Source organism: Dendropsophus ebraccatus, chromosome 3 (genome assembly GCF_027789765.1).
Source record: "Dendropsophus ebraccatus isolate aDenEbr1 chromosome 3, aDenEbr1.pat, whole genome shotgun sequence".
NCBI lineage: Eukaryota > Metazoa > Chordata > Amphibia > Anura > Hylidae > Dendropsophus > Dendropsophus ebraccatus.
Window position 1 is genome coordinate 95,496,715 of NC_091456.1, and position 13,315 is coordinate 95,510,029.

The 13,315-nt window shown below is 42.9% G+C and overlaps 1 protein-coding gene across 7 annotated transcripts in view; it reads left to right on the forward strand.

Annotated features, from left to right (window-relative positions):
- Positions 1 to 13,315, forward strand: part of HOMER3 (homer scaffold protein 3) — a 126,125-nt gene that overhangs the window by 79,262 nt on the left and 33,548 nt on the right. For all 7 annotated transcript variants that reach the window (XM_069962258.1, XM_069962263.1, XM_069962257.1 and 4 more), the window contains 2 exons: positions 12,500 to 12,656; positions 12,735 to 12,866. In XM_069962258.1, the coding sequence (XP_069818359.1) occupies positions 12,500 to 12,656; positions 12,735 to 12,866 (289 nt within the window). The remainder of the gene's footprint in view (positions 1 to 12,499; positions 12,657 to 12,734; positions 12,867 to 13,315) is intronic.

Here is a 13,315-nt window from a genome sequence, read left to right on the forward strand (position 1 = left end):
ATACAATTCTGCAAATTTTGGTTCCTTGTTCATGTATTGCACCTTACAGTAAAACTGACATAATTTATTTATTCTGTAGGTCCGTCGGAATACAGCAATATGCATTGTATATATAGCTTTTCTGATATTTTACGTTTTTTCCTGCACGCTCCATTGTGTGAACTGACAGGGTTTTTTGCAGCTGCTATTCACCGCTAGGGATCCCGGCCGGAGTGTGTACTATGTGTATACACTCCGGCCTGGATTCCATAGAAGGCAGCACTATGTAAGCTACGTAGCAATCACGGCCGTTGTTGCATTCTTGCAACAACGGCTGCGATTGCTACGTAGCTTACATAGTGCTGCCGTGATTATTACGTAGCTTATGTAGTGTGAACATAGCCTTATAGCACTTCTATTTTTTCACATATGAGCTGAATGGGTTGTCATTGAGTACCATATTTGTTTAGATGAGACGTACTGGTCAATTTTTATAAATTTTTTTAAAATAAAATGTAATAAAAATCTTGGCATTTTTTGTTTACGGCGTTCATCTTGCGGAAACAATAATGGTTTGTTTAAATAGATCAGACAATTACACTGGCTACGGTATATATTATGTGTTCCGCCGTTCTTGCTCTTTGTGAACGGGGCCAAATGGATGGGAGATGGTGGTGCACTGACTGTACTACTGTGTATATGCACTCCAGCAGTCTTATATAGTACTGTACTGTATGTGAAGCCTCACCAGTGCTAAACCCACCACGTACAACCCACAATCCATGCTTGCAAATATGTTTGGATACCAAGCAAAGTTCGAGTTCTGAATGTTACTTCCTGGTAAATTTTCGTTTGACTACTGAACAGTTTGAATTCAGAAACGTTCGAACACTGAGGTATTACTGTAAATGAGTTGCTCTGTTAGCCGCCATTGGTGTTCATTTACTGTTCTCACTTGGAGGCCTCTGCTATCTTTGTCTCTGAATTTCATCATTATTGGAAACTTTATAAAGGACACTTGTCCTATAAAGTCACTGCAGTAATCAGAACTGCTGTGCAGCAGGCATCTTTTACAGGCTGACAACTGTTGACGGATCTTATTATGGCCACAGATGCCATACTCAGAATACAGATAATAATTGGTGCTCAGCATGCACCTCTTTCTTCATTATATAAATGTAAACTAAAAACATGTAATATGCAAAGTTAAATAAACCATCAATTTAAGTACATTTGTTAGACATGCTTGGTTGTTGTATAACAGAGGAAACTTGTACCCTCCCTCTTTTTATTTGCCGCCTGCTGTCTTAGATAACCATATGAAACAATACAAATTACAGCCTGTGGATGGCTAAAATGTAACAAGCAATTTGGCGTTTCAGATTTTTTTGTTTTACTGGAATACATAGTTCTGCACTTTAGAAAAAGCAATATCACTCAGTGACCCAGGCGTGATTATCCGGGAGTATGTGCATCACACTTGGAAATTCCCCAAGACCTAATTAAGAGAAGCTTTGGTTTGGGCCAGATTAATCGGCTGTCACTTCATCTGGGTCACACAATGCAGACAGAAAGTTATTAATGCCCCCACCCTCAGGGGGAAAACAGACTATTAATTGGAGAAGAAGAAATTAGTAAAACAAAGCACTTATCCACTCTCATTCTCCTGGCAGCTAAGGATTTACATTGGGATGCATTTCCTTAGCCAATATTTTTCTTTTTTATTAGACCAAAGATGTGTTCACGCTCCTGTTCAGAGACTCTGGCAATAGGTTCATCAGATTAACCCGGAAGAGACAACGCTGTTGTACCCGCCAGAATGAAGGGCATCACAACCAAAACCATAATAAATCAGTCGAGTCTGTTGAACACTGTTGGTTGCCATTATTATGGGTGTGGCTTATTGGAAAGGGGTGTGGTTTTGCTTAAGAAGATATAGGACGTAGTTTGATAAATTGTGGCAAAATGTTGGTGTGCAATTCTGGTGAAACAACGTTGGGCGACTTATAGTTTGTCTAAACATGAAGCAGATTTATCAATTGGCATAAGCCGCTGTGATAAACATGCTATGTATGGTCTACTAGACAGTTTTAGCACATTCCCCCTATTATGTGGCATTCAGGATTGAACTTTTGATATATCTTATTAGGGGATGTGGCATTTTCTCACCTTGAAGCAGCCTTTGTGTTCTCCTTTTTGCTTTTTCTTCAGTCAAAAAAAAAAAATGGAAGTAGAATAATACAATAAATAGAACCCAGGGATGAAGAAGAGCTGCAGTAGGATCTCTGATTGACTTGCGTCATATTCATGTGGTGAGCGGGAGGGGGGACAGCAGGGGGTACAGCTGATTGGTCTGAGCACACTGTACAATTCAACGACTCCACACTACATGATATGGCTTTTTTGTCCTTGTGTTTGCAGAAATTCTTCTTGGATGAGAAATAACTTGCTCTCTGAAGTGAGCAACATGACCTAATGGACATAAAGCAGTCAGTTACCATAAAGCACATATATGCTTGATCAAGCATATGTTAAATTTAGTGGTGTTGTTATACAGAGGGATGCAGTGGTTAGAATCATACACAAACCTGATGAGCTAGAATGAAAGGACTTTGCCACATAGACTAATAGGTATAATGTAAATGACATGGGAAGGTGGTTGGTACGTTACTTTACACTGGGTTCTAAGAATGTAATGCTGTACATTTTCCAGGCAATCCTCGGGCTGCATTCACTTTCTTCAGGCAGCAAGATTAAAATGCTGATTGTTTTGGTGTCTGCAAACCCAAACTTTAGTCAAGTTCCCTCATCTCTCACAACTATGTAAAGAGGGATCAGCTGGATGCAAAGGAAATATGTAACTGCATAGGTGACAGATCTTTAAATAGAGGTCTACTAGACATGACAATTTTAGGTCATGTCATTTATAACATATATTTTATTCAGTAGTTCTCTGGAATATTCTGTATTGTAAAAGTAATATAGTACATTATTTCTGTAGTAACCTCAAATTGCAGCTTTTTCATTCTGTAAATGTCAATGCTAGGTCTCCCAGTAGTTTCTGGCAACATTGTTGTGACTGTCTTGTTACCCAGCATGCAGCGATGCTCTTTTAAAATAATAGGGCAGAATGCCACTCAGATTAGAATTTCACAATAGCTCTGTGGAAAACACTGTCTTGCTGAGACATCCTAATGCTATGTTTCCAACTAGATTTACATTGAAATAAAATATTTTTTTATAATAAAAACTAAATACGTGACAGATACTACTTGGTTCATTAAATCATGCATACAGCGTGTAATGTCCAGATGCATAACATTGTGTAAACAAAGTGTCCTTTATTACAAAAACGGGACAATTAAACATTTGAAATCACTTAAAATAGCAACCATCACTGGTCATGGTGGACCTAGGGAGACCCGACACATCCAGATAAAATGTAAATAGAGAATGCAGTAGTATCAGAATAATTTCTGGCAAGATAACACATGTGTAAACAAACACTAATAGTATCGGATACCAATAAACTGTAGTGTGTACATAGCTGTATACCTGTATATAGACATCCTGCAGTGGCTGTATACCTGTATAAACACGTCCTGTAGTGGCTGTATACCTGTGTATACACATCCTGTAGTGGCTGTATATCTGTGTATTAGGGCTGGGCGATATACTGCAAAAATACCGATACCGTCTCTGGCGTCGGTTAACCGACTTCAAGTTCGCCAAGACGGTATCTGCGGTATTTCTATGTCCCAGTCTAAACTGTAAGAGCTGTAAGACGCCGGCGTGTCAGAGCACCCAGCTAACCTCCTGGCACATCTTAATAGAGCGTCCGCAGTACGGCTCAGCCCAGCCCCACATGGCCCTGCGTGTCAGAGCGCCCCATCCCCGCGTGCTCCTAGCATGGCCTGGTGTGTCATCCGATCCCCGCCCCCACGCCACGGCCCGGCGTATCAACTCCACTCGCCCGCTCTCCGCACAGCCCGGCGTGTCAGAGCGCCCCCCCCCCTGCATCCAGCACGGCCCCGCATGGCCCCTGGTACGCTCCACTCGTAGAGCGCCACAGTATCACAGGGTCAAAGGCGTCCATGTCCCGATGACGGCTGCCCGACACTGAGCTCAGAACCCGGGGGAGCACAAAGCCCCAAGGGTCCCCACCAAGAAATAAATAGAAGCATGGAGTGGGTAAGTGACAGAAGTGCTCTGAGCTGCACTGTGTGAAGGGTCCCTTGTTGTAAAAGGGAGCAATGCTCTGCAGGCTGTGCTCAGACTACAACTCCCAGCATTCACTGGAAGACCTGCGCCCACTGCTGCTGAGATTTGCATTGAACCCAGTGAAATACAACCCACAGCATTCATTAGGATCCCTGCTAAGAGTTGTAGAGGTCCACAAGTTGCACATCATGAACTATGTGACTATCTATCTATCTATCTATCTATCTCCTATCTATCTATCTATCTATCTATCTATCTATCTATCTATCTATCTATCTATCTATCTATCTCCTATCTATCTCATGCAAGGTGGTTGAACTACAGCCTCCAGCATTCATTGAGAACCCTGCTGCTGAGAGTTGTAATTGGCCACAAGCTGCACATCTTAAATGAACTGTCTATCATGAAAGAGAGTTGAACTACAACTCCTAGCATTCACTGGGAGCCCTGCTGAGAATTGCAATAGGCCACAAGTTTCAAATTTCTATTAAAATTATCTATCTGACTAGACTATTATGCCAGCTGAGGATTTTGACTCCCAGCATTCACCATGAGCATTGCTGAGAGTCGCAGTGGGCCATGCCCCCTGTATAGTCCCACACCCCTATCCCTGTGTGCCCCCTGTATAGTCCCACACCCCTATCCCCATGTACCCCTGTATCTATTCGTCCTGCACTATGTACATAGCTATATACCTGTGTATACATGTCCTGTAGTGACTGTATACCTGTATATACACGCTCAGGTCTCTGCTGATACCCCCTAATAATGACAAATAATGACAATAGACTAAATGGCCCGGCCTTGTGTTGTTGCTCAGTGAGTTACTTTATTACTTTTACTCTATTGAAACATAATACCCCCAGTTTGGCACAGTCAAGTAGGTGTGGCTTGCAAAAGAGACGTGACTTACAATGGGGGCGTGCCATAATTATCGTTCAATTATCGTTACCGCGGCTACATGTACGATAAACCGCGATATTAATTTAGGCCAATATCGCCCAGCCCTACTGTGTATACACATCCTGTAGTGGCTGTATACCTGTGTATACACGTCCTGTAGTGGCTGTATACGTGTGTATACATGTCCTGTAGTGGCTGTATACCTGTATATACACGTCCTGTAGTGGCTGTATACCTGTGTATACACATCCAGTGGTGGCTGTATACCTGTGTATACATGTCCTGTAGTGGCTGTATACCCGTATATACAAGACCAGATCTCTGCCGAGACCCCCTAATAATGACATAATAATAATGACAATAGACTACATTGTCCAGCCTTGGGTTGCTGCTCAGTGGTTTACTTTTTTTTTTTTACGCTATTGAAACAAAATATTGCTAGTTAGGCACGGCCAAGCAGGTGCGGCTTGCAAAAGGGATGTGGCTTACAAAAGGGGTGATATTTAATGAGGCCATTAGCACCCAGCCCTAGTATGGGGTATCAAGGTCCAGTTTGCCTCAATTAGTTGTCTTTTTTACTATATTACAAGATTACCAGATGATGGCTCGCAATGCTTAAAGGTGGTAAAAGGGGTTGACCGCTGCTATCGCTATCGCTATGGGCTGCCCGGATGATTAAGTTTCACCCAGGCAGCCCCCCCCCCCCCCCCAAGCTCCCTGCGGCCCCCTCTGCACTCACCCACTCGCTGCCGACGCGTGTAAGAGTGGCACCAGCGAGCGGGAACGAGGAGCAGACAAGCACTGACAGCGCTCTTTTGCTCCTCTATGTCGCCCTGTGTAATAGTGGATTTAGTTTGTGTTTTCGATATGTTTGGTTTATGGGAACTGTTCAATCCGTGAGTCGGGAGTCGAAGAGACGTCATCATAAGCATTATGTGGACAGAACCTGCATCTGCCTTTTACCTTCAAACAGAAAGGGACTATTGTGTTATGTTATAAAAAGAAAAAGGACACATCTGTTCAAAGCACTTTACAGATATGTTTTCTGACACCCAGCGCAGGCAGCGTGTGATATTACCATGCTGCCTGTAGCGGGATGTGATGCTGACTTCTATGCCTAATGCTGCCTACAGCCTAATAAGTGAGTTGTAATAGAAAGTGGTAACACGTCCCTGCACAGTCAGCATAGTGACATCATCACATGTGCTGCCTGCCCCTGGTGCATCCTGCAGACGGATGAGCTGCAGCATGGGAGCAGGCATAAGTAAGTTAGTAGTACAAACTACCATGTGGGGCACTAATGGGGGTAATAGTTACTATGTATGGGGCACTATTGGAGGGGACTGATTACTATATAGGGCACAATTAAGGGGGGGTTCAGTACTATATGGGCCACTATTGATGGGTAGTGATTACAATATGGGGCAATGTTGGAGAGGAATGATTACTTCTAAAAGTGCAGAGCCTGACATGAATTCTATACATGACATGGGGGGCAAGTTTTGTGGACAGCCCAGGGCCCATGATTTAGTTATTCTGCCACTGGCATTCACGTACATACCACCCATGACCAGGGCAGGACTGGGACTGAAAATCAGCCCTGGCACTCACACTCCTCCAGCCCACATACCATATCACACTTAGGTCGTGTTGTGTTGTGTTGTATTGCAACTCATTTTTATTTACAGAAATGGTGCCAAGTCTATCTATCTATCTATCTATCTATCTATCTATCTATCTCCTATCTATCTATCTCCTATCTATCTATCTATCTATCTCCTATCTATCTATCTATCTATCTGCTATCTATCTATCTCCTATCTATCTATCTATCTATCTATCTATCTATCCATCTATCTCCTATCTATCTATCTATCTATCTATCTATCTATCTATCTATCATCTATCTATCTATCCATCATCTATCTATTTATCTATCTATCTATCTATCTATCTTCTATCTATCTCCTATCTATCTATTATGCAACAACAGGTTACAGCAGTGATAATATATATAAGTAGGGTCCTAGGGAAATTTTTAGGATATGTAAAATAATATTACACATTTCCTGTATAATGTTAGCACTGGTAAGACAATTTTCTATGCATGATAATACTGTATATCTCTAAATAGCTATTATAGTTACCAAAAAACACCAGTATACAGGAAGCGAATATCATCATTACTGTTAATGGCCAATCTATTATAAAGAGACTGATACTACCATTATTACAGTATACAAGTAAAAGATAATACCTCAACTACCATCATCACTACAACATGACTAATACCACTATGCTGTCACTGAATAAAATCCACTACACGAACACAAGTATTAGCAATAAAATGAGTATACACAGGACAAATAATACCAGCACACCATGACCACTGCCGTCATCACCATATAGTGACTGGATAATACTGCTGTACTGTCTATTAATACTCCCTTTATACCATCAATATATAAAATGTAATATTCTACCTCAGCATTGACTAGAGATGAAGTTCAGAGCATTTGGGTTCATGTGAACCTAAACTTACTGTAAGGTCTCTCATCTCTAGCAGTGACCAAATAGAGGTAGAGATCCAGATATACAAAGGATCTACAGACCTTAAGAGTATGTTCACACATACAGGATCTGCAGCCGATTTGATGCTGCAGATAGCTTTGTTACTCAATGACGGAACCAAGCATCAAATCTGCTGCAGATCCTGTACGTGTGAATGCACCCAAAAAGTGATTATGCACGATTGTGCAGTTACATCCAGTGACTTACAGGAGGCCTCTTCCTACATGAATCATAAGTGACTTTTTGGTAGTCAAAGTTGTCTGTTTTTTATTTTCTTTCCATCTGGCTCAGCCCATCATGAAGATTTCTCCAGCCATGACTCGTCTCCCCAGAATCTGCGAGACAAACACTTTAGGCTCCATGCTCCAGCATCATCCTAACCTTATACCTCATCATAACCTTATATTCCCCATTGCTTTACACAGTAACAGTGCCCCCTCTGTGCTCCTACATAAGCAGTCAGGCCCAATATGTGCCTCCAAATAGTAGTCAGGCATATAGCCCCCCACACATAATATAGATGCCCTGGGCAGTCCCACATAATATAGGCCCCCCACATAGTATAGCCCTTTCCCCTGTGTAGGGCCCATAGTATATCCCCCTTTGTAGCCCCCACATAGTATAGCCACAACATATTATTCCCCCCTTCTTGTATCCCATCCCCCAAATAGTATAGGTCTCTGTGTAGCCAGCCCCCACATAGTATAGTCACAACATATTATTCCCCCCTTCTTGTATCCCATCCCCCAAATAGTATAGGTCTCTGTGTAGCCAGCCCCCACATAGTATAGTCACAACATACAGGGATGTCACTCAGTATATGCACAGTGTACAGGGATGTCACTCAGTATATGCACAGTATACGGGGATGTCACTCAGTATATGCACAGTATACGGGGAGGTCACTCAGTATATGCACAGTATACGGGGAGGTCACTCAGTATATGCACAGTATACAGGGATGTCGCTCACTATATGCACAGTATACAGGGATGTCGCTCACTATATGCACAGTATACAGGGATGTCACTCACTATATGCACAGTATACAGGGATGTCACTCACTATATGCACAGTATATGGGGATGTCACTCAGTATATGCACAGTATATGGGGAGGTCACTCACTATATGCACAGTATACAGGGATGTCACTCACTATATGCACAGTATACAGGGAGGTCACTCAGTATATGCACAGTATACAGGGATGTCACTCACTATATGCACAGTATACAGGGAGGTCACTCAGTATATGCACAGTATACAGGGAGGTCACTCACTGTGTAGCCAGCCCCCACATATTTCCCTCCCCCGATAGTATAGCCATAACATATTATCCCCCCCCCCCCCCGTAGCCCCCCACATAGTATAGGTCCCTGTGCAGCCAGCCCCCAAATCACAACATATTATCCCCCCCTCTGTAGCCCCCCACATGGCATTTCCCCCTGTACAGACCCCACATTGTATACAACCCCCTCTGTAACCACATGTTATGGGCCCCAAGTGAAGCTCCCACTGTGTAGGAGCATTCATGTAAAAAACAAAAGTATACTCACCTCTGGTGGATCCAGCAGGTCCTCTCTGGTCCGGTGCTGTTAGCTGCTTACATATTCTGTTACCGGCAGCCCGATGCAGCCCGGCCCCGGAGGCTCACAGCTCCAGCCCCGCGGCGCCTGCATCCCTCCCCCCTCCTGCTCGTCGGCAGACTTGTGACGTCATCCGTTGCTGCCCGCCCGAGCAGGAGAGAAGAGGGATGCAGGTGCCGCGGGGCTGGAGCTGTGAGCCTCCGGGGCCGGGCTGCATGGGGCTGCCGGTAACAAAATATGTAAGCAGCTAACAGCGGCAGATGCAGGGCGGCCACACAAAGTTCTTACGGCCGCGGGGGGCTGGGGGGTGTGAGCACGTGGTGGCCGGTGGTTTACTTAGCAGGGAGGCTGGTCGGTGGCCCTCCGACTGATAATCTGAGCAGCCCAGCGGGCATTTGCCCGGCCTGCCAGATTATCAGTCCGGGCCTGCCCATGACGCTGGATGATTACTGCCATAGGAGAGATAGCATACTAGCCCACAAACCAGCCATCCCCATAGGATACTGGTCTGTGCATCAAGGCAGTACATGGATGCTCCCCTGACAGTGTCAAGAAAGCCACATGCACACTTCAATAAACATCATGGTTGGCCCACAACTTTTTTTTTTTTAGGCCGGGTTTACACCAGAGCGCCAGAGGGAGACGCACCATTGAACTGATCTCATTGTTTTCAATGGGACAGTTCAAAGCATGTGGCGGGAAAATAGTGCCACTACATCGCTGATTAGAACCTATCTTGCAGCGTCCTGACGAACTGCCAGTCCGATCAGGGGCATAACTACCACTGTAGCAGCCATAGCAGCTGTTAAGGCCCACCGCATCAGGGGGCCCTTTTGCCTGCTCCTTCAATACACTGGGTCCCCTGAGCTGTCATCATTTGCATCATTAGGTGGCCAAGTGGGCCCCCCAGGTTCTGCAAATGTCCCTTTACCTGGAACCACTCCTGACAAGCCCTTGCAGTTTTGAATAAACTTGATGGCTTAGTGGTCAGTCAGGAAGGGGGCCCCCAATCAAAAATTTGCTATGGGGCCCAGCCTTTTCTATTTACGCCTCTAGAGTCCACATTCATTGAAGTCTAGGGTGTCTCCATTAAAGTCTCCAAATAAAGGTGTCCCCAGCCCCCCCCCCCATTACCCATGTGACCCCAGTCCTGCTGCAGAGTGGCCCCTGACAGAGGGAACAGCACCCTATAGGAGATGTCCCAATGTCCTGCTGGCCACAGTAGAGGGCTCCGATGTGATATAGCAGCTGTAGATGGTGAGGTGTACCCTTAAAGTAGACCATCCTTTGCTGCTGTCCCCTAATAATAGAGGGCCCCTGTATGTAGAGGAAAAAAAATAATCACAACTGATGTAATAAACTTATAGCAACTGATTGTAACTGATGCTTTTTATTGAAAAAAATGATAGAAAACCTGATGACAACTGATGCCTTTAAAAAAAAAAAAAAAAACTGAACCGGATGCAACTTATGGCTGAGTTCACACTACGTATATTTTAGTCAGTATTGTGGTCCTCATATTGCAACCAAAACCAGTAGTGGATTGAAAAGACAGAAAGGATCTGTTCACACTATGTTGAAATTGAGTGGATGGCCGCCATTTAATGGCAAATATTTGCTGTTATTTAATACAACGGCTGTTATATTGAAATAATGGCAGTTATTTACTGTTATATGGCGGCCATCCACTCAATTTCAACATTGTGTGGACAGAGCCTTTCTGTGTTTTTAATCCACTCCTGGTTTTGGTTGCAATATGAGGACCACAATACTGACTAAAATATACATATATATGTAAACCTAGCCTTATTTTGGCCCCCTATGTATTTCAATTTGAACCTGTGTTAAATAGTAGTCAGTACACAGCTACCATCATTTAACCCCTAGACAATTCAGGGCGTACTCTTACCACCGCCCCCCTTTCCCCGATGCAATCGCAGAGGAGCGGTTCCTGCTTCCTGCTTCTGTGATTACATTCCTGATCACGCACGGTAAACAGTGTAAGTGCCAAGAAATGCCAAAACGTTAAATTGCTGATTTTTAGTCACATTAAATCCTGAAAAATTGTAATAAAAAAACAACCAAAAAGTTGTATATATGCAAACAAGGTACCAATAGACACCTCACACAGCCCCATAGACTAACAAATAAAAGCGTTATAAGGATGGTAATAGAGCAATTTTAGGAACATTTAGTTTTTTTTAAATCAAATAAAATAAAATGAAAGTTATATAAGTTACATATTGTTGTAGTCGTACTGACTTGAGAAACATATATGACATGTCAGTTTTACCATAGAGAGAACGGCATGAACACAACTCCCCCCCCCCTGAAATTAGACAAATTGGCATATTTTTTTTTTCAGTTTCACCACGCAAATAATTTTTTCCCGGTTTTGCAGCATATTTTAAGTCATTGCAAATAAAGTACAATTGGTGTTGCAAAAAAGGGCTCATGTAGGTCTGTAGGTAAAAAAATGCAAGCACTATGGTCTTTTAAACACGAGGAGGAAAAAAATGAAATTGCAAAAATGAAATTTGGCCTGGTCTTCAAAGGGTTAAAGTAATTCTGGGGAGAGGAAAACCAACTGTTCTTGCAGGTTTTTCCTGCCATTTTCTTAGTTGCATGTTACAGTTTACAACACATTAAAACTATGCAGGCACATAGGGGATTAGTAAATCTATATCTCTCATACAGGACATTTTCAGAAATACATTTAAAATAATTTCACATAATGCATCAGTTTAGACCAAGTTGTCCTAATGGCACAACCCCATCAATGCCAGTCGCTTGAACAGCTTGTTGGATGCCTTTTTGCAATATTTTCATTATGTTTAAAAATATTGAAATCGTAAAAAAAAATAGAACTTTCATTTATTAATTCATTCATTAACCCTTGCTGCACTGGCTGTTATTCTTCAAAATCCTTAAGAAGGTTTTTCACAATTTGTGGGGGGAAAAAATCTGATTTTAAAGCATGATTCAGATTTTAAAGTTAGAATTCCATGCATTGTGGAAAGTAGCCACCTAGAGATTTACTTACTGTAGTTGTGTTACAGGTATGTCTGATAGGTGATATTGCACTTTGCCTAGATGCAGTGTACTTATGAGCCTTGTTTGACATGATGACTTCTAGGGTCCTATAAATGTATAAGAAAGGCCTTCAGCAGACCTTGTTATAGAAATGCTGTTTTAGTAGACTTGCTTAAAAAGATTAATATTTATCTTTTTTTCTAGGGAACAGCCCATTTTCAGCACCCGAGCTCATGTTTTTCAAATTGATCCTGTCACCAAAAAGAACTGGATTCCAGCCAGCAAACATGCTGCCACTGTATCATACTTCTTTGATGCCACCAGAAATGTGTATCGGATCATTAGTGTGGGTGGCACCAAGGTGAGCGTCAGTGTGACATGCATTGGAAAGAGCAGAATGAAATAGCTTTTTCCTGAATGTGACTCATCTGTTTTGCAGGCTATTATCAATAGCACTATTACCCCAAACATGACCTTCACCAAGACTTCACAGAAATTTGGACAGTGGGCTGACAGTCGAGCCAACACAGTATACGGTTTGGGCTTTGCCTCAGAACAGAACCTGAGTCAGGTAAACAAAAAAATCCCAAAAAACTTGATATAATGAAACTTGAACTTGAACTTGAAATAATGATATCTGCAAACCACCATAAGTAGACACATAGGGGCAGATTGATCATGGCCTTTGTGCCTTTTTTAAAGTCTCAATTTGTGCAGGTTTTTCCTGTTCTGCAGTATGTATGTGAAAAATGCATCCCTAAAGAGGTACTCTTTTATATATGCTCGGGGATGGGGTGTTTAAAAATTATAAAGCACGCTTACCTCCCTCGCTCCTTCTCCACCACTGGTATCTTACCCGCTCCCAGAACCTTTGTCGTAACTTTGCAGGCCACCCAGCCAATCATTAGCTGCAGTGGGGTCCCGTCACAGCCACTTATTGGCTGGGTTTGTTCAAAGAAAAGTTTTCTCCAGGGCCAGGAGTGGTGTAAAAATAATACACATGCTATACCCACCTCCTCC